At 49.6% G+C, this 21,626-nt stretch overlaps 1 protein-coding gene and 1 long non-coding RNA gene across 4 annotated transcripts in view; one reads left to right on the forward strand and one right to left on the reverse strand.

Moving 5' to 3' along the window:
- LOC143658932 (uncharacterized) overlaps window positions 1-11,788 on the reverse strand; it is a 14,661-nt gene extending 2,873 nt beyond the window's left edge. The window contains exons 1-3 of one of the 3 annotated variants that reach the window (XR_013163371.1): window positions 11,607-11,775; window positions 10,777-11,478; window positions 2,179-4,210 (exon numbers count right to left, since the gene is read on the reverse strand). This is a non-coding gene — a long non-coding RNA (uncharacterized LOC143658932). Of the gene's footprint in view, window positions 1-2,178; window positions 4,211-10,776; window positions 11,479-11,606 lie in introns of those variants that run through there. The other 2 variants (XR_013163369.1, XR_013163370.1) reach the window with 2 other exon arrangements.
- DACT3 (dishevelled binding antagonist of beta catenin 3) lies at window positions 11,543-20,620 on the forward strand. The gene is made up of 4 exons (XM_077131360.1): window positions 11,543-12,255; window positions 16,882-16,978; window positions 17,189-17,341; window positions 18,024-20,620. The coding sequence occupies exons 1-4, from the start codon at window positions 11,842-11,844 to the stop codon at window positions 19,421-19,423; spliced, it is 2,064 nt and encodes a 687-aa protein (XP_076987475.1). The 5' UTR covers window positions 11,543-11,841; the 3' UTR covers window positions 19,424-20,620.
- The last annotated feature ends 1,006 nt before the right edge of the window (window positions 20,621-21,626 follow it).

The raw sequence follows: 21,626 nt of genomic DNA on the forward strand, positions 1-21,626 counted from the left end.
TCATTCATCCATTTGTCACACTCTGTTGGGTGGTGCTGAGGACACACTAGTGATCAATACGGCACAGCCCTGCCCTCATGGGGCTTACAATCCCAGGGTGGGGAGACAGACCCATCCCCAGACAGGCAAGACCCAGAGTGGGTGGGACTGGGGCAGCCTGGAGCCAAAGTCAGGGTCAGGGAGGGCGGGTCTTCTGAGATGACCTCTTCTGCTTCATCTCAGCCCAGGGGTTGGATGCAGAGGAAGTGGCATGTGTGAGGGCCTGGGGAGCCGTCACTGGCTCATCAGCTAGAACAGTCCTTCTCCAAGTGTGGCTCCGGAGACCAGCAGCATCAGCATTACCTGGGCACTTGTTATAAATGCAGATTCTTGGGCCTTCCCCAGACTGACTGAATCAGAGACTGTGGGGGTGCCCCCCACCAAGTTGTCTTTCCCCAAACCCTGCAGGTGACTGATGTGTGCTAAATCTTGAGAACTGTTGTGCTAGAAGGTGACTAGAGTGACGTGGAGGTAAGAGCCAGACCACCCAGTGTTTGGTTTTTCCTCCAAGGGTACTGGGGAGCCATGGCAGGCTTTTGAGCAGGGGAGGGAGAGAGAATCCGATTCATGCTTTAGAAAGATCTCTCTGACTGTCACATAGGGGTTGTTAGGGACGGAAACTGGACAACAGAAGGAGGAGGCTGGAACAGGTCCAGGGCAAGGGCCTCGGGGATGTGGAGAAGCGCGTGAGTTGAAAGAAATCAAGGGCCAGTGCCCTTTATATGATGACAAGTCAATAGACCAAGTGACTGAGTGAGCTCTGGAATCTGAGACCTGGCTTCAAGTCCCACCTCTGCCATATCCTGGTAACGACATAGATCTGAGTGTGCAGCCAAATAAATTCTCTTCTAACCTTTGTCAGATTTACAAGCTATAGTTAAAGATTTCCCTGAGCCCTGCAAAAACAGGGAAAAATTCAGTAACCAATTCAGGCCCGTAAATGGAGTTGACTCTGGGATTCCCCAGTATGTATTAACTTGTCCATCTGCTGGTCGGTTCTGGAGATGCAGCTTTTTGATTTGAAAAAGGCAAATGGGTCTGAGTAAACCAGGATTGCCAAATGAACCAGATCACTTCCGGACTTATTGGTGAGCCAACACCAATACCACTGATGGCTCCAAGTTCCGGGAGTGTAAACAACAGTGGGAAGAATCCATCTCCAATTAGAGACGCAGGCCAGGAAATGCCGTGGCGACGTGATTGGGGCCCAACCCTAGATGATGGCACTGCCCCTGCCTGGGCCACTAGTTTTGTCAATGGCCCGTGGCCAGAAATTAGAGACATGGGATTTTAAAGCATAACGTTAACTGACCAGATGCTCTGATTACAGAATGGCAGGAGATTGCCAAGCATCACGAAGGGGCCGTGCAGATAAAATCAAATCCATACACCCAAACTTAGGACCCTACAGCATAAATAATTAACAGCAAAAAAAAAAAAAAAAAAAAAAAATTCCATCACAGAGCCATAGGCTACCAGAGGGACCACTTGTAGGCCTTGGAAAGAAAAGGGATGCTGGACAGGGAAATGTTACTATCCCATCAGTAAGCATCCATCACCTTTTCTGTAGTTACAGGGGCCACACACTCTACCATAAATGTCTTGCAGTGCCCCACCCCACCCACTTCCCCTGGGAGTGCATGCACAATGGCTGTGGGTGAGGTGCCACAGTTTCCACGTAACTTATCCTTGTCTAAGCCACTCTTGGTCTCATTCGGCCTGAACATCGAGCCAGTTGTCTCCCCAAACTGCTCCAGTATATCCCTTTTTTTTTTTTTTTTTTGGCATGGGCAGGCACCAGGAATCGAACCCGGGTCTCCAGCATGGCAGGTGAGAACTCTGCCACTGAGCCACCATGCCCGCCCTTCTATCCATTCTTGCCCTCCGATCTCAATGTTCTCCAACCTTGCTCACCTACCGAGAATACCAACCTCTCTCTCAGACCCACAGAGTCAAGACAGCTGACCTACACTCCTGGTTCCCTTTGGGGACCTCCAACTCAAAAGAAATAGGGCTGAACCTCTTAAGGTGGAAAGAGATCCTTTCATGCTCCTCCAGGAACTGCCTTAATACCTTCTGTAATTAGAGGTTCTCTGGGACCTCCAGCTCTTCACTCGGGGCCTCCTGACACCCACCTCCAGCCTGGTAACACCCTTATCCTGTCTGTCAAGAAACCCAATGGTTTGGGCCCCTTTACATGATGCCCGACGAATGCAGGTGGCTGAAGGATGCAGTGATGGAGAAGTAGACTGGTGAACAATGGTGTAGACTTAGGAACGAAGGTTGTGCTGCTACAAAAAGGAACAGAGTTGTGAGGTATGCAATGTGTGAATGAACACGTGGAACACTTGGTGAGACAAAATAAACCAGAAACAAAAAAAAACAACAATAGTATGGTCACCTTCAGAAAACGCTTATAAGAAAACAGGGGCCTAGATTGTAAGCTTTTAGAGCAGACACATTAAGTCCGGAGTGGTGATTGTTATTTCTGGACTTTGAGAGGCTGTTTTATATATATAACCTGATATTTAGAGATAAGATTGAAGCCAAACAAGTTGTGGTTAGAGTAATTCAGAACACAGGGGTAAGGAAGACAGTGTCTATATTTTAGAACCACACATACTCTTTGAGACCAATGGAAGAAAGGTTTATTTGATCTGGAACTGAAATTTTCTGTAGTGCATAATCTAATTCAACCTATCTGTATAGGTCATTTGAACAACTGAAATTCAGAGAACACAGAATGAGAAAGAGATCCTTTAATCCTGTATAGATTATTGTAATGCCTGGAAACATCCTAGAGTATATAAGCAGATAATCAAAAGTACTGGCAAAGTCCCCTGAGGGAGGGGAGAAAGAATATGGAACTATTAAACCTTACTGTCAGGGAATCCCCTTGATACTGTGTCAAACCTTAGGGATACCCAAATCAATAGGCCATGCCCTTGATCATGAGGCTTACTCTTCTGAAGGTTATGTAGGTAGCAGAGAAGCTTAGCCTACCTATAGGCATGCCTAAGAGTTACTTCTGGAGGACCTCTGTTGTTGTTCAGGTGTGGCCTCAGTTTCTCTAAGCCCAACCCTGCATGTGAATTCATTGCCCTCCCCCCTACATGGGACATGACATCCAGGGGTGAAAGTTTCCCTGGCGACGTGGGAAAGAACTCCCGGGGATGAATCCAGACCTGGCACCATGGGATCAACAATTATATCCTGACCAAAAGGGGGAAAAGAAGTGTAATTAATAAAGTATCAGTGGCAGAGAGAGTTCAAATAGAGTCGAGAGGCTACTCTGGAGGTTGCTCTTAACACAGGCTTCAGTTAGACCTTGTTACTATCATAACCTGCCAACCCCCAACCAGGACCATTCCAGCCAATCCTAAAGAACACCTAGGGCAATTTATAAGATTCCACAAGGGTTCCAGGCACTAGAGTAATTTGCCAGAAACCTACACCTCCAGATGGGTCCCTGGTCCAGATAAGTCCTGAAACCTAGCCCAGCCTCCCCAGAACATCAGATAGTTCTATCTCCCTACACCATATTAGTGACAGACCCTTCCAATATCAAAAATTTAGAATTGCCATAGCCCAAACAACTCAAATGAGAGGTATGGAAAGATAAAAGGTGATGGTGGAATTATACATAGAAGAAAGGATTTTTTTTTTCTGACTCAGTGAGTTTGTTTATTTTAATAATGTTTTAACTCAGTGAGATAATACAATATTTGTCCTTTTGTGTTTGGTTTATTTCACTCAACATGATGTCTTCAAGGTTTATCGATGCTGTTGCATGTATAAGAACTTCATTTCTTTTTATGGGTGAATAATGTTCCATCGTATGTATTTATCACATTTTGTTTAGCCATTCATCGATTGACAGACACTCGGGTTGCTTCCATCTTTTGGCAATTGGCAATTGTGAATAATGATGCTATGAACATTGGTATGCAAATATCTGCTCCTGTTCCTGCTTTCAATTCTTCTGGGTAGATACCTAGTAGAGGGATTGCTGGGTCATATGGTGGTTCTATACTTGGCTTTCCGATGAACGAACTGTCTTCCACAAGGGTTTGCACCATTTTACATTGCCATCAGTTATGGATGAGCATTCCTTTATCTCTGCATCCTTTCCAACACTTGTTATTTTCCATTTTTGTGAATAACTGCCATTCTAATGGGTGTGAAACAGCATCATGTGTTTTTCTTTTTATTTCTTAATATATATATATTTTTTAATTTATTTATTAATTTAAAAAATAAAGAAACAAAATAAAACAACACACATAATCAGTAATTCACAATATCATCACTTAGTTGCGTATTCATCATTTCTTAGAACATTTGCATTGATTTAGAAAAAGAAATAAAAAGATAACAGAAAAAGAAATAAAACGATAACAGAGAAAAAAGCTATACATACCATACCACTTACCCCTCGCTGTCATTGATCACTAGCATTTAAACTAAATTTATTTTAGTATCTGTTCCCCCTATTATTTATTTTTATTCCACATGTTCTACTCCTTTGTTGACAAGGTAGATAAAAGGAGCATCAGACACAAGGTTTTCACAATCACACAGTCACATTGTGACAGCTGTATCATTCATTATTCAATCATCCTCAAGAAACATGGCTACTGGAACACAGCTCTACATTTTCAGGCAGTTCCCTCCAGGCTCTCCATAACATCTTGAATAACAAGATGATATCTACTTGATGCATAGAGTAACCTCCAGGATAACCTCTCGACTCTGTTTGGGATCTCTCAGCCATTGACACTTTGTCTCATTTCCCTCTTCCCCCTTTTGGTCGAGAAGGTTTTCTCAATCCCTTGATGCTAAGTCTCAGCTCATTCTAAGGTTTTTCTCAATCCCTTGATGCTGAGTCTCAGCTCATTCCAAGATCTCTGTCCCACGTTGCCAGGAAGGTCCACCCCCCTGGGAATCATGTCCCACACAGAGAGGGGTAGGGTGGTGAGACTGCTCGTTGTATTGGCTGGAGAGAGGGGCCACATCTGAGCAACAAAAGAGGCTCTCTTGGGGGTGACTCTTAGGCCTAAGTTTTAAGTAGACTTGACCTATCCTTTGTGGGGTTACGTTTCATATGAACAAACCCCAAGACTGGGGGCTCTGCCTATAGCTTTGGTTGTCCACACTGCTTGTGAGAATATCAAGAATTCAACTTGGGGAAGTTGAATTTCTCCCCATTCTCACCACTCCCCAAAGTGGGTAGAAGAAAGGATTTAACAAATGAATATGAATGCTGAATCATTACATTGATATCTTAGTCTCCAGTATTTTAGAGCAACTAGAAGTAAAATCCAAAGTTGTGAAATTGCAATCCAAGTCAAAGTCTGAAATATGTTCTACAACTAATTGTGGTGCTGTGCTTTGAAATTTATAGCTTTTTTGTATATATGTTATTTTTCACAAAAAAGAAGGAAAAAAGTTGATTGTGACGATAAAAAAAAAGTATTTAAGCCCTCCAGCCTCCTATATTCTGGAGCAGCTAGAAGGAAAAATATGAGAGGATTGTATGGTAGCCCATGACAAACTCTGGAATCTGTCCTGTAACACTTGTTGAAGAGTGCTTTGAAAATTATTGCTTTTTTATTTCTTTGCTTTGTTTATATGTTATACTACACAATAAAAAAAGAGGAAAAAAAAGAAAAACTATAAATGGGACAAATAGAAAACAAACAGTAGGGTGTTAGCCTTACATGCAAATATATCAATAATTATATTAAATGTAAATGGCATAAACCACAGAGAGAGGCTAGCAAACTGCCAAATAGTAAGTATTTTAGTCTTTTGGGGTCATGGTCTTGTCACAGCTAGTTAACTCTGGTGTTGTAGTACAAAAGCAGTCATGGGAAATACTAAATGAACTGTGTGGTCATATTTAGTCCACAGGCTGTAGTTTGCTGACCCCCCTGTCTAAACATTCTAAATAAATGCAGAGATTTTCAGTCTAGATAGAAAAGCAAGTCTTGAACCTTTTTAAATATAAAGGCACATTAAACTGGTAAGTAAAAGGATAAAAATATATATACCATGTGTGCCAGTTTGAAATGAGTATGTACCCTAAAAAGCCATGTTTTAATCCTGATCCATCTTGTGGAGGCAGCCTTTTCTTTTAATCCCTATTCATTCAGTACTGTAGGTTGGGAACTTGATTAGATCATCTTCATAGAGATGTGACACACCTAATTGTCCAGTGTTAACCTTTGATTAGAGGGAGATGTGACTCCACCCATTCCAGGTAGGTCTTGATTAGTTTACTGGAATACTTTAAAAGAGGAAACGTTTCAGAAAAAGCTTCAGAGCCATGAGAAGCATGAGAACCCATACAGCCAGAGACCTTTGGAGCTGAAGAAGGAAAACGCCCCTGGGGGAGCTTCATGAAACAAGAAACCTGGAGAGAAAGCTAGCAGATGTCACCATGCTCACCATGTGCCTTTCCAGCTGAGAGAGAAACCCTGAACTTCACTGGCCTGTCCTGAGTGAAGGTAATCTTGGTGCCCTAAAATTGGTGCCTTAATTTGGACATTTGTATAGATTTGCTTTAATTGGGATGTTTTCACAGCCGTAGAACTGTAAACTTGAAACTTAATAAATGCCCCCTTTTAAAAGCCAAACAAAACAAAACAAAACAAAAACCCAATGGTAAAGGATCTGGGCTAGTCTGAGGTCTCCAGATCATAAACCAAATAGTCAAACATCAGTTCTCTCTAGTTCCCAATCCAAATGCCAACCTGGTCTCTGGTCTCTATTTTCTACCTTCCAATGCCACATGCTTTATCACTGGTAAAGAGATCAGAGATCTCTGCTCTGCTTTCTTTTCCATATTCTACACCCCAATCCATAATTCATTTTTGCTTTCACATGGGGAGGTCAACAATACACATGGACGGTTGGGCCTCAAGGGGTCACAGAAGTCCCTGCCTACTTTCCTTGGACTCTGCATATTAATGGAAGGTGTGGTGGTTTGAAGCTGTATGCACCCCAGAAAAAAATGCTTTTACATCTAATCCATTCCTGTGGGTGTGATCCCATTGTAAGTAGGATCTTTGGATGGAGCTACTTCAGATAAGGCGTGGCCCACCTCATTCAGGGTGGGTCTTAATCCTCTTACTGAAGTCTTTTATAAATGGAATGAAGAGAGAGAGAAGAGAGAAGTAGTCATGGAAGCAAGAAGCTGAAAGCTCTGAATCCCAAAAGAGAAGGGAGAGACCAGCAGACACTAGCATGTGTCACGTAGCACAGGAGCCCGGGATCACCAGTGACAGGTCTCTGGGAAGAAAGCATTGCCTTGATGATGTCTTGATTTGGACATTTTTCTAGACTCTAACTGTAAATGAATAAGTCTCCATTGTTGAAGCCAAACCATTTCATGGTATACTGCCTTAGTGGCCTCAGAAAGTAAAACAGACGGGTTTTCTCTTACAATGCCATTCTGGTTAATCCATTCCAATGACTCACCCAGTAACATTCAGTACCTGCCCTGTGTCCTTACTCACAAGGGGTACAAGCTATGGAAGGACAGACCACAACTCTGTAACTCACAAAATTGCTATTTAGGACATGACTTTTCACCTGAAGATAAAACCTTACCCCCAGAGCACAGTGACACCATTAATTTTCCTGTACCCAAGACTAAAAGGTAACTCTGAGAGTTTCTGGGCCTGTTTGGATGTTGCTGAACTTGGGTTCCACATTTCTCAACTACTGCCAAACCTTTATATGATACAATTAAGGACTGTCCCCCAGAACTTTCATTTGGGACACACCTTCCCTCTCTTCATTTGAATATCTCAAGTCTTCTTTCCCATCCCACTCCCCTGACTTGGGGTAACCATGTTTTACATTGTACCCCATTTGTGCATGAGAAAGAGGGTAATGCCTTACGGATTCTCATCCCAAAACATAATGGATCCAGAGACCTATACGATACTTCAGTTTCACCTGGATCCAATGGTTCAACCTTCCCCCATTCCCTGGATAAGCAGTTGCTGCCGCCTCCAAAGCTGTCCAAGCTGCAGCTGTTGATGTTCCAGGCCATTCTCTCCATCTTTATGTGCCTCATATATTTCATGTCTGCTCTTCACTGAAACACCCAGCATTTTCCAGCTTCCAGGCTCACCTCTTACAAAGCCCTTCTACATTACCATTCACCACAGTCAAAACCTGAACCAGCCTCCACCTTTTCCCTCCCACCTGAGTGACAACCTCATGATTGGGTTTCCCCTACCAGTGACAACCTCGTGACTGGGTCTCCCCTACCAACTTCTTTCTCCCCTGACCTTGCTGAGACTCGGCTTGACAACCTGATATCACCCTCTTTACAGATGTCTCTTACTTCACTCACCCAGAGAAGATTTCCAAGCAGGGTACACTGCCACTGACTTCCAACAGCTCGTAAAGTTTAAGGCCTTTCCTGAACCCGAGTCAACCCGAACAGCAGTCTCATAGCACACAATGAGCTATCTTAATCCAAGAGAAGAGACCCTATATTTATATTATCAGGTGTGTTTTCAGGGGAAGTCCATGATTTTGGTTTGCTTTGGAAACAAAGAAGATTTGTGCCTGCGGTGGGCATGCCAATTAAAAATGGTGGTCAAGATGCTGAACTTTTAGCAGCTGACTTTTGCCTCTAGATGTGGCAATCCTTAAAACTGAGGTGCAAGCCCATAGCCCAAACTGAAAAGCTAAAGGAAATTCCCTAGCAGGCAGGTATTCCAAACTTGCTGCTTTCCTTAGAGTCTTAAGGACCCATCTCACCCTGATTTACATCTTCCTTTTGTAATTATTTTCTTTTTACTTTTAATAAATTAGAGAAACTGTAGGTTTACAGAAAAAATCATGCCCCAAATGCAGAGTTCCTATATATGGCCCTATTATTAATACCTTGTGTTGGTGTGGTACATTTGTGGCAATTAGTGCAAGAACATTTTTATCCTGATTTACTTCTTAATCTACCTCAACTACCACCTTTTTCTCTGCTCCCAGAACTCACTCTTGCAATTTAAGGCCCCAAACTTGCCAGCCCTTAAATATTTAATTCCCCATCATTCTATAAACACCTAAACTTCACTTTTTCTCCCCTCAAATCCCCAACTCCTCACAGAACTATGAGATCGGGCAAATCCTGGGTAGGTCAAAATCTCCGCGCACCTCCCTTTCTCATGAAAACACAAAGAAGCCTTGGAACAAGGAGCCAAATGCCTGGGAGACTCAACTATAACTTCCTACAGTGTTTGAACAACTTTTGCACCCATGGCAGTGGTCATCTGGTCTACCTAAGAAGTCCGCGGTGCCACCTACACCTTTCATGCTTTACTTCCAGAGGTGATGATGGAGGCATGGAGTTATGGATCTCAGAAAAATACATTCTTAATTCATTCCTGTGGATGTGAACCCATTGTAAACAGGACCTTTTGAGGAGGTTACCTCATTTAAGTGGGGCCCAGCTGAATCAGGATGGGTCTTCATCCTTTTACTGGAGGTCTTACAGAGAAGGCCACGGAGAAAGAAGGCCTGGGGAGCAGCCAGAAGCTGGAAATCAATGGAATCCAGAAGAGAAATGAGAAGACGTTGCCACGTGCATTGCCATGTGATGGAAAAGCCAAGGAAACCCAAGAATTGCTGGTAAACCAAAAGTTCCTGACCCTAGGAGGAAGCAAGCCTTGCAGTCTCTGAAACCATGAGCCAATAAATTCCTGTTATTAATCCAACCGATGGCATGGTATTTGCTTCAGCAGCCAGGGCACTAAAATGGTGGCCAACACTCTCCAAGACCTCACCCAGGCCAGGGAACTTCAGGGGACACAGGAAGTGGCCCCTCATGACTGGCTGGCATTTGAGACATTAGGGGTTTCCAGGGGAGGCACTCCTGCTGTGGTATGAAGCAATTGCTGTACGTTCATTCCCAGGAACTATTCTGACATCTTTATCATCAATGAGAATTTCCAAGATGCCATCATGGAAATCAGAGACTAGTTATCATGGTTCAGGCTCCAGAACCAAGGAGCTTTCTCCATGTCCTTTCTAGAACTCCCTCCACTGCTCACCCTCTAGCCTCAAATTTTGGTTTTACTCCTTTGTTCAACCTTTCATAATACTTTTTTTACTTATCTTCCATCCTGAAATGCCTGGCAACTAGAATCATGAATTAGTTTCAGATTCAAAATTCTACTTAGCAAAATGTGCAACTGGTCTTGCATAAGTAGCAGGAACAAAAAAACAACCCTGACCTCATTCTACATACTGACTACTTTGAAAATCTTGAGGGCTCTCCAGACCCCTATCAACCCCCAAGCCTCCCCATGGTCAGACTATTAAGGTTGTTCAAGGACAGGGCTAGATTTATCTCCAACAAGATGGGGGGGCCAAATAAAATCTATCTTTACTAAAGTCTGGGCTCTTTTGCTTCTCTGACACTCACTAGATTACTCTTTACTTATTTATCAAGCCCTTCTTTGGCTCTTTATACATGGAACACACTGCTCCAAGAACTTGACAAATAGCTCCTCCTCATGACACCCCTATGAGGTAGCCAGTATCATGACCACCTCATTATTCAGATGAAGGAACCGAGGCACAGAGAGGATATGCAACTTTCCCAAAGTCACACAGCTGATAAGTGACAGAGCTGGGATTCAGCCCAGACAGTCTGGCTCTGGAGTCTTTGCTGGTAACCACTACCACAGTTTCTCCAGCTTTAGACTAAAAGGTCACCTGATGCTGGGGAGATTCTCACGTGATCTTCCAGGTTCCTGGCGTTAACGGATTAAAGATCTGTCTGAGAAATGGGCAGGAATTTTGGCGCTGCATCTCCTCGAAGGCTGTCACACTCGGCATAGTGACAAAGGCTAGCCGCCTGAGGGGGCGCCAGCCCCGCTCTCGGAGCCCTGGACGAGGGAGCCGTGAAAACGGTAGTAACTCTCTGGACCATAGAGCATAGAATACAGCATCTATGAATACAGAAGGCTGAGAACAAAGCCTCTTAGAACGTAGAACAAAGGATCCTGGAACCATAGAATGCTGGGCACGAAGCATCACCGCACTTAGAAAAGACTCGGATTCTGGTTTGGTGGAATCATAGACTCTTCCTCCCAGGATCTTATAATTCCAGAATTTAGGATACAACCGATCTTAGACCGTTAGAAACAAGATCGTATACATAATTTGCGGAGCCCGGTGCAAAATGAAAGAAAGGGGCCCCTTGTTCAAAAACTAAGAATTCAAGACAGCAACAGTAGAGCCTGAAGTCAAGTGCGGGGTGCGACTACTCAGGTCGCACAAGCCTGGAAGCATAATTTTACCGGAGGATGTCGGGTTTAGCAGGCCTTGCCTTCGTTCTTTATAGCTGAGAGTCTGGGAAAGCTTCGTGGAAGAGGAGGAAAACACCTCTCCGTTCCCTGCGCAGGCTCGGAAACCCTGGAACGGGCGAGGGGTGGGGTGGGTGGGTGGGGACAGCAGCTGCCAAACTGTCACGAGGCCCATTCTCTATTTATAGATCGCCCCTCCTCCTCCCGCCAGACAGCCCAATGGTAGCCAGAACTCACCCGCAAGGGGCGGAACCAGACGCGCGGTGGAGGGACACGGGCCAATGGCATCGGGGCAAGGGCGGCTCTGTTTCATTGTGACGTGTCGGGGGCGTGGTGAGACCGCCCGGGAGCCGAGCGAGTAGGCAATGGCGAGCATGCGTCGTGTCGAGGGGCGCGGCGGCGCGGCCGAGCTTTTTGCCAGGGCGGGTACCCGCCAATAAGCGGCGGTTGCTGTGTCGATGGAGGCGTGGCCATGCAGATAAGGCGCGGGTGGGCGGCCCAATGGGCGGGCGTCTATGCAGATGAGACGGTGACAGCCCGGCCAGCGGGCGGGCGGGAGGGCTGCTGGGGCGGGGAGGTGGGACCCGGAGAGGGGTGGCCGCGGGGCCCGGCCGGGCTGGGGCGGGGGGCCGCAGCCATGATCCGGGCCTTCTCGTTCCCGGTGAGCCCCGAGCGGGGCCGGCTGCGGGGCTGGCTGGAGGGCAGCCTGGCCGGGCTCTGCGAGTTGCACTGGCTCCGGGAGAGGCAGGAGTACCGCGTGCAGCAGGCGCTGCGGCTGGCCCAGCCCGGAGTGGGGGGCGCCGAGGCCGAGGCCGAGGAGGACGCCGACGAGGACGAAGATGCGGCGGCGGCGCGCCGGGCCGCAGCGGCCCTGGAGGAGCAGCTGGTGAGGGGCCGCCTGTCCGTTCGTCCCCCCGCCCCCCTTCCACCCTTGGTCTGTCTGTCTATCTGTCTGCCTGCCTCGGTTGGATGCTCAGACACCCACCCTGGGGATGGGGCTGGGAACCCTGGAGTCCGGGCGGCAGGTGGGATCCGGTCTCCCCGCCCCCAAACCGGGGAGGGGGAGCACTGCGTCGCCTCCACTGGGGCCTGGTGAGATGCACAGGCCCCATCCTCTATCCCCTTCCCCAAAAGAAATATCCTGGGCGCCAAGTATGTGTCAAGGCCGGCACTAAGAACTTTATATGCGTGGTCTCTTTGGAGCTTGGGAAATAGGGGGTGATAGTCTCCAGTTTACCGAGAAAGGAACAGGCTCAGAGAGGGCAAACGACTCACCCAAGGTCACACAGCCGCGTTCCAAACGTGCTCCCTCCCGGCCCCGCTACCCGGGCTCCATGTTCCCTAAGTTCGGGTGTGCTTGGAGATCTCTGGAGGGGCGGGGGTGGGGGGAGGGGACCTTAGAGCCCCTTCTAAGAGGGTTCACTGTCGAGAGGAAACTCACGCTCCCTGAGTGACACTTGCCCCTCGACTGACACGTCCCTCTCCTTTCCTACCCGGTTCCAGCCCTCCTTAACCCAAGAGGAGGCAGCTTGAGGCAGCACGGGGGATCTGATTTCTGGTCCCACTGGGGGCTCTAATGGCGGAAATTGAGGAAGAGGTGTCCAGACTGAATTAAGCAGGCTTCATCCCTCGGTTCCTCTATCTGTCATTCCTTGATTCCGCTGACCCCTTCCTGGGTTTCCCTTGCTCTCTCTCCCTAGTGCCACATCTCTGCGACTTGTGAGTCTACTTCTGTGGCTGGCTTTCTCAATCCTCTATTCTTTCTCTGTCTCCCTGGTCTTCCCTTCTCCCATTTCTGCACCTCTCTGATTCCTGCCCTAGGGCTCTATCTCTCCCGCCCCTCCCCCTAGCTCAGCAGGCCCAGGGCTCTAGACCCTGGCTGCACTTGCGAATCCCATCCCCAAGCCTGTGTGTGGTCGGAGCTTCCCGTTTGGGGAAACCTGAGCCGAGGTTTGGGGGGAGGGGGCTGTCCCTGCTGCTGACCTCGGCTGCCCCCTCCCCAGATGGGGAGAGGGGAGAGGGGCTGAAGCCAGACACCCGGGCTGCACGCCCAGCCCCTCCCCCAGCTGAGAGGGGGACCCCGCACATTCTTCTCTGGAAACAGAAACAGCTGTGGGAGGCCCCACCCCCTCCCAAAGTTAGAGACGGATTGCCACCCCCCAACCCCGACCGGCTGGCTGGGCTCCGGAAGGCGCCTCCCACCGCGACGACGAGATGGAGAGAGCAAGCCATGTCCTTCCCCCTCGGCTCCTCAGCCTTCCCCTCTCTCTGTCCCTCGGTCTCCCTGCTCTCTGCCCATCAGTCATCCTTCCTCTCCGCCTCTCCTCTTTCTCCTGCTTCGGCCCTCAGGCCCCCACCCCACCCCCACCCCTGGCCAACATGAGGTGGTAGTGGGGAGCCTGCCCCCTTTATAATCTCCAGGCAAGGCTCGGTCCTGGCATCAGAGAGGAGGCGGTGGCGGCGGAAGGGAGACAGCCATCCTGACAGAGGAGCAGGGAAGCGCTAAATATAAACTCCTCTGGTGCTGAAGGTTCTCGGGTCCTTTTGAGGAGGGGGTCGGGCCTCCTCTGATCCCTGAACCCTGTCTTATGAAGCTCGTCGCCCTGCTCCCCCTTCCCAGGAATACACTCCCTTTGTAGCAAGAGTGACCGAAGTTAGACTTGGTTACTTTCTAACAGGAATGACGGGGGTGCCAGGTAAACACTGGGTTATCTTGGAGAAGCAGGGGCCAGACTTCTGGGGGGGGGGGGCTCCTGGGTCCTGGTCTCGTTCAAGAAGGAAAACCAGTCCCTGTGCAGCAGGAAGGACTTAAGTTACACTTGCAGAAGGACTTCTTAACAGAGAGGAAGGGCACTGGACACAGAGGAGGGGCTGGTGAGAAGAGCCGGGGAGCTGGGACACCCTTGTCCCATCTCTCTGAGCAAGACAGCCTGAGACAGACTCGCTGAAGGGTTTGCACGGGGGTGGGGGGAAGGATTAGGAGGGCCCTTGTGAGCAGGAGGGGACCACTTCAGGCCAAGGTCCTTTTGGTCCTGTGTTTTAAAGATTCACCCCTTTGCAGCTGGAAGGAAGGAGGTCAGACTTACAAACTAGGGGAATGTGGGAGTAGATGGAGATGGCTGGGTGGGGAGGGGTCCTGTCTGGGGGAGGGGGAAGCCTCTCCTTTCTGTCCCCTTATTTGTCCTCGTCCAAAATAATAATAATAAGAAGAAGAAGAAGAAGAAGAAAGAAAGAAATCAAACCAAACCAAAATCCCATCCTTTTACACTTCTTATTTTTATTTTTTTTAATGTTTATTGTGGTAACAAATATACACCATAATATTTCCCATTTTACAATTAGTTGCATTGTCCTATCATCACCATCGTCTGTTACACTTATTTTTTAATTACACAAATAAGACATGATTTTATATTTTCCTTGTAAGAATTTCATAGCTTTCATGTAACAAGTCAGCATTTATTAAGTGCTTAAAAAGACGCATTAACTCATTTAATCCTCACAAGAACCCATGAAAGAGGGGTTACGCTGAGGAAAATGAGGCCTAGAGAAGTGAAATGACCAGCCCAAGGTAACACAGCTGGGAAATGGCAGAAGTGAACTTGAGCCCTGGCAATCTGGCTCCAAGTCAGGCCTCCTTAAACACACCATTCTACCACTCAACCCCTCTCTTCAATATTCCAAGAGAAATAGAGTTTTGCTTTTTATAAATTCCAGTTTCTTGGCAAAGGTCCCAAAGACTATTCCAGTGGTTCTTAAAGCATGACCCCTGGGCCAGCCGCATCCCGTCACGTGGGAACCCGTTAGAAATGCCAAATCTTGGAACCTGCTGCAGAAGGGGAATCCAAAATTCTGGCAATGGGTCTCAGCAACCTGGGGTGCACAGGTCCCTCAGGTAAATCTGACACATACTGTACAGCCTGCGCTTTTCTTTTTCTGCTCAACATCGTATCTTATGGATGTTTCCATTTAGAAATGTGCCTTGTTCCATTTTAACGGCTGTATGATATTCCTTTGTATACATCCATTCCTTTGTCCAATATTTCTGGGCACCTCTTCTGTGCCTGGCCCTTTTCTAGGTACTGGGGACATAGCAGTGAACAAAAGTGACAAAAATCCCTGCCCTCTGGATGTTGACATTCTCTTGAGAAAGGCAATAAACAAATGACAAACTGATAGAACTTTTGAGTCAGGAAGTCATGCCTGCTATGTAGAAAAAGAAAAGAAGGGTGAAGAGGTGCAGAAGCTGGGGAGGTATTTTAGACAGAGTGCCACCCCCCACCCCCCCATTGCAGAGACCTGAATGAAGTAAGGGAGTGAGCCAGGAGGATATGTACAGATCATGTGTCCCACAGGGTTGGTGGGCGAGCAGTCAGTGCAAAGATCCTGAGGTAGGAGCGGGCGTGGCATGTGCAACGAGCAGCAAGACAGTCAGTGTGGCTAAAGCAGAGTGTGCAAGAGGGCAACTTAGTGGGATGATATAACATAGCATATATGAGCAACCCCTGATCTGTTTTGCTCCCCAATGCTGCCCAATTTGACAGTTTTCCTGGGTTCTGCTCAAAGATGACTACCAGCATCTCTGCAGGTCCAGGGAAGGAACCCAAAGTGGAATGATTTTTTGGACCACCTTCTTTGTATAAACAGGCCCAGAAGAGGGCTTCTGTTCTGGGCGGGAGGTGGGGGTGGGGGAACGGGGGGCCCAGGAGAGAGGCTGCAGGGGTAGGAGGGAGAAGGAAGCTTTGCGGAGTAGGAAGCTGGGGTGGGGAGTGGCTGCAGCGTTGAGCCGGTCTTTCTTTCTGCCCTAAATAGGCAGGGCTGGGTGCCTGCCCTCCCGGCCCCTCCCCCCTCCCGCCGTCCAGACAAGCCGCTTTTGTCTGAGAGTCAACCGTCAGCCACAGGCTGCGGCCACCCCTGGCCTGGACCAGAAGCATGTGAGAGTCTTCCTGGCTCCAGGCCTCAGTTTCCCCAAAAGGGGTTAAGACGTAGTGTGTTAGAGACTCCGTCTGTGTTGTTTTTGGCTTCCACCTCCAGGAACTGTCACTCCCCTCAAAGGGTTTTTCACCACCATTTATTCACACCTGATAAGGAATGGTCCTTTCCAGCAGCAAGAAGGATTCAGGGTAGACTCACAGACATTTCTCATGGGGATAAGGGACAGTGGGCAGACACTGGGGACTCCTGGGTGTAAATGGTGCAAGACCCATAGGAAACTCTCTTTAGGGTCTAAGGGGCTGAGGGCCCAGATGGACGGGAAACAGTTCATGGGGGTGGGGGCAAGGGACAGGTCCTTCTGAAGTCTCATCAAACCTAGGAATGAGATGGAGCTGCAGCATGAAGGACTGGAGTTAGACAGCAAGAAGGACTTTCTAATGGTGATGTTACTGAGGGGCATCCTAGGTACTGCTTTTACCCTTTCGAAGGCAGAGCCTCATTGTCAAAATGCAATCGGGACTGGTTGGCAAAGGACTCGGGGGGCCTTCTGACCTTCCTGCTCCTCACGTATCCCCAGGAGGCCCTGCCCGGGCTCATCTGGGACCTGGGCCAGCAGCTGGGAGACCTGAGCCTGGAGTCTGGGGGCCTGGAGCAGGAGAGTGGGCGCAGTTCAGGTGAGCACAGGTGGTGGTGGTGGGGCTGCTTGAGACACCCCAACCCTTCCCACCATCCTCCATCTCTCAGGCTCCCCTTGTCTCTGCTTCTCAGTCCCCCTCCCCAACTCTGTCTCCCCACCTTGCCCCCTGGTCTCTCCTGGATCTCCCTTCTCCCTGTGTTCCCATTCAGCCCCCCCGATTTTCTCTCCCCTTTCCCTTGGAATCCAGGCTTCTATGAAGATCCCAGCTCCACAGGAGGCCCAGACTCACCACCCTCGACCTTCTGTGGGGACAGTGGCTTCTCCGGCTCTGGCTCCTATGGACGCCTGGGTCCCTCGGAACCCCGGGGCATCTATGCCAGTGAGAGGCCCAAGTCCCTAGGTAAGGTGGGTGGGGTGGAGCCTTGAGGGCCAGGGAAACGACAGTAAAAGCAGATGTTTGGAACATAAACTTCTGAGTCAGATCGGCTTGGGTTCAAATTCTGGCTGTGCCCTTTCCTCTTCGTGATTCTGAGCCTGTCTCTTCCTCCTGGGCTTTGTTTCTTCATCTGTTAAATGGGATAACACCGTCTACCTCTAGAGCAGTGAGCCCCTGCTGCCCTAAGGTGATGGACTGGGCCCGTAGTAACCACTCAGTAAAGAGGAATTTCTGGCATTCTTTTATTCAAGTAAGCTTTGGAAGCCCGGCCATGTAGGGGATTCAGCAGTAAGCAAAATCCCTGCCCTAAGGGGGCCAATACTCTAGTTAGAGAGACAGATAAAGTCCAAGATGAATGAGTATCCTGCGGGAAGAGTGTTCCAGGCAGTGCTAAGGCCCTGAGGCCTGCATCCAGAAGGCCAATGTCGCCGGAGCCCTATAAACACAGAGGAGACGGCTCGGAAAAGGGAATCAGAGAGGCAAAGGCAGGGCAGGGCAAATCATGCAGGGTTTCGAGGCCACTGTAAAGATTTTGGTAAGAACCTGCTATGGGGGAAGGGGTGTGATGGAGGGAGAAGGTGACACACTCCTCCCAGGCTCGGTGAGAAAGGACGTCGAGAACCCGCTTTTTGCCTCCTTTCCGTAGGAGACGCCTGTCCCAGCGCTCCCGAGGCGGTAGGCGCCCGGGCGGCCGTGCCGCGGTCTTTCTCGGCGCCCTACCCGACAGCGGCGGAGTCTGCGGGCCCGGAGGCCTGCTCCTCGGCCGAGCGCCGGGCCCGCGCGGGGCCCTTCCTGACGCCCAGCCCCCTGCACGCCGTGGCGCTGCGCAGCCCGCGGCCCTGCGGTCGCTTTCCTGCCAATCCCTCGGAGGCGGCGCCGGGCGCCGGGCGGCCCCTGGACGGCTACATCTCGGCGCTCCTGCGCAGGCGCCGCCGCCGGGGGGCGGGTCAGCCCCGGACCAGCCCCGGGGGCGCGGACGGGGGCCCGCGGCGCCAGAACAGCGTGCGCCAGCGGCCGCCGGACGCGTCCCCGCCCCCCGGGGGCGCGCGACCCGCGCCCGAGCCTCCAGTGGAGCGCGCGGGGGGCCGCCCCGTCAGCCCGGCCTCCTTGGGCCGCGCCTGGGCCTCGCCGTGGGTGTCGGAGGCGGCGCCGGAGCCCGCTGCGCCGCCCGATGCCCCTTCGCCCCCCGACAGCCCGGCCGAGGGCCGCCTGGTGAAGGCGCAGTACATCCCGGGCGCCCAGGCCGCCACTCGCGGCCTCCCCGGCCGCGCCGCGCGCCGCAAAGCGCCGCCACTGACCCGTGGCCGCAGCGTGGAGCAGTCCCCGCCCCGGGAACGCCCCCGAGCTGCGGGCCGCCGCGGACGCGTGACCGAGGCCTCGGGCCGCCGGGGCTCGCCCAGGGCGCGCAAAGCCGCGCGCTCCCAGTCCGAGACCAGCCTGCTGGGCCGCGCCCCCGCGGCGCCTCCCGGGCCCCCCAAATACCCGACGGCTGAGCGTGAAGAGCCGCGACCGCCCCGGCCCCGTCGAGGCCCAGCGCCCACGCTCGCCGCTCAGGCCGCCGGGGCCTGCCGCCGCTGGCGGTCCACAGCCGAGATCGACGCTGCGGATGGGCGCCGCGGCCGTCCTCGCGCCTCCGCGGCCCGCGACCCAGGCCCTGGCCGATCCCCGTCGGCTCCGCAGCGCCGTCTGCTCTACGGCTGTGCGGGCAGCGACTCCGAGTGCTCGGTTGGGCGCCTTGGGCCCCTCGGCCGCCGGGGTCCCCCGGGCGGCGGCGGCGGCTATGGGGAGAGCGAATCGAGCGCCAGCGAGGGTGAGTCGCCTGCTTTCAGCTCCGCGTCCAGCGACTCGGACGGCAGTGGTGGCCTCGTGTGGCCACAGCAGCTGGTGGCGGCCACCGCGGCCTCCTCTGGGCCCGGGGGTGGTGCAGGTGGAGGGGCGCCCGCGGGCCCAGCCAAGGTCTTTGTGAAGATCAAGGCTTCCCACGCGCTCAAAAAAAAGATACTGCGTTTCCGTTCGGGTTCTCTCAAGGTTATGACTACAGTGTGAGTGTGGGGGTTTGTTTGGCTCCCTATCCATGGCCTCTGCACTCCCGATCACTGATCTATCCATACCTCCCTTCCAAAGACCACCGTTTTCTCTGCTTCCAAAGACAACCCCTCCACCCCACCCCCACCCCCACTCCCACTCTTCCCATTCACAGCAGATAGTGGTTGAAAAGGACCCCCCTCCACCACAGGGAGGAATGGGGGAGGAGCCCTGTTTGACCCACTTCAGCTTCTGGCTCCTGAGTTCCCCTTCTCTGGGCCTCACTTTCCTCACCTGTACAATGGGTGCTGGTGTATGCAGAAAGGGGTAATTCAGTTTGAATTTCCCCATTTTAGTTTAGACTCTTAGTTTGTTTTTCTCCCTTTACGTCTCTTCTCTGAGCCCTCTCATTCTTCTTTTCTCTGTCAAGATATTCCCATCCTCATTCACAAAAGCACCCCCCCCCCCCCATATCTCTGGACCCTTGAAATAACCTCTTGACACCCTGGTCAGAGCCTCTGTCTGACCTAGGTAGTGCCTGCGGAGTGTCCTGGGAGGGGAAGAAGTGCTGACTTTGGGGTTTTGAGGGTCAAGTAGGAGTTGATAATACCTGGAAAGGACTCATTCACCTCTATCTCTGGACAACTATGGGCTGTTGGGAGGTGGAAAAGGGGAAAAGGGATGGCTTCTCTCTTGGGGCGTCTCTGTGAGAGGGAGTGGGGCAGGGGGAGCCCAGGATGACCCTCAGCTGTTCCAATCCAGTATTTTTTTTTAATTACTGTATTTATTATGACGATGGTGACTCCCCAGTGCACAGGGGAGCCCTGTGTGTTTCTCTCGCCTCTTTGTAAATAAATGCACAGTGTCACACATGTGGTGGACTCTCATTCTCTAGGGAAATGGGAGAAATAAATGCTCTTCTGCCTCTGGACTAAAATTTATGGTACAATCACTGTTTGCTTTGGAAATGGTAGTCCCCAGAGAGATCTGCGGGTGGTCTCAACATCATCTTCCTATCACTGGCTCTTTTTACTACAATGAATCTAAATTTTGCTTGAGTTATGTTTTGGTCATAAATACAATATCATGAAAATGGAAACAACATAGATAGAGGGATAGATCCCAAATCCCCTCTTTCAATCTCAGTGCCTTCCCCAGAAATTATCATAACAGTTTGATGTGCATCCTTGCATGGTTTTCTTTATGTGTTTGCATACATATACAAATATAAATAACCACATAAATATGTGTATATATAAAACGATGTATAGTTATACTATATGTGTTATATACATAACTATTTATATTAATGTAAATTGGACTATACATTTGCCTTTACTCCCTTTGGCAGGTGGTTTCATTGTGGGAAGGATTTTCATTAAGGATTGACTTTCTTCGATGAGTATAACACTATATAGTTTTTCTATTTCTTCTTGTGTCAGTTTTGCTAAGTTATAGTCATCTAGGAATTGTCCGCTTCATCTAAATTCAGATGACATTTTCCCATCAATATATTATTACCAGCTGCATGAGAGTCCATTGTAGCAATCCAATTTTGTCAACAATCGAGATTTTTGGCTATTACATGCCTTGCTATAGTGAACATACTGGCATAACCTTTCTGTGCATATATGTTTTTCTGTAGGATCCATTATAGAATGCTCATTTAAAAATTTTTACTTGATACTCCAACATTTACTCCCGTTAAGGCTGTCTCAATTAGCATTTACAAAAGCAATTTGTGTGTTTAACTTTTTTCTCTTTAGTGCAATTTTATTGAGATATAGTCACATGCTGTACAGTCCATCCAAAGTATACAACCTTAGATCACAGTATCCTCACATCAAAAGCAATTTTTGGATCCCCCTTTTTCCACCCCTTCACCAAATACCGAATGCTATTGGTCATTTTCATTTTGCCAAACTGATGGGTAAGAACAATACAGTTTTAATTAAGCCTTCTCCTTTCCTGCTTCTTTGATGTTTCCTTCTGTTTATTGGCCCCACTTGTGTTTTCTCTTATGTGAATTGCCTGTTCACATCCTTTGCCCATTTTTCTGTTGGGTAAGCCCAATAGTTATACTCATTTCATGGATGGGTAAATGGTGGCTCAGAGAGGAGCCATTACTTGCCCAGGGTCACACAGCAAGGACAGAAAGGGCCAGGACTTGACCTGATCTGACTCCAGAGTCTAAAGAATGGGTATCTGTCGCTGCTTTAACCTT

Source organism: Tamandua tetradactyla, chromosome 16, assembly GCF_023851605.1.
Source record: "Tamandua tetradactyla isolate mTamTet1 chromosome 16, mTamTet1.pri, whole genome shotgun sequence".
Taxonomy (NCBI): domain Eukaryota; kingdom Metazoa; phylum Chordata; class Mammalia; order Pilosa; family Myrmecophagidae; genus Tamandua; species Tamandua tetradactyla.

Excerpts from the sequence above, each read along its gene's own strand:
- DACT3 (XM_077131360.1), top strand. The coding sequence starts at position 11,842 with ATGCAGATAAGGCGCGGGTGGGCGGCCCAATGGGCGGGCGTCTATGCA. Across the intron at positions 16,979-17,188 it reads GGAGAGTGGGCGCAGTTCAG|GCTTCTATGAAGATCCCAGC; the intron begins GTGAGCACAGGT and ends CTTGGAATCCAG. Across the intron at positions 17,342-18,023 it reads TGAGAGGCCCAAGTCCCTAG|GAGACGCCTGTCCCAGCGCT; the intron begins GTAAGGTGGGTG and ends TCCTTTCCGTAG.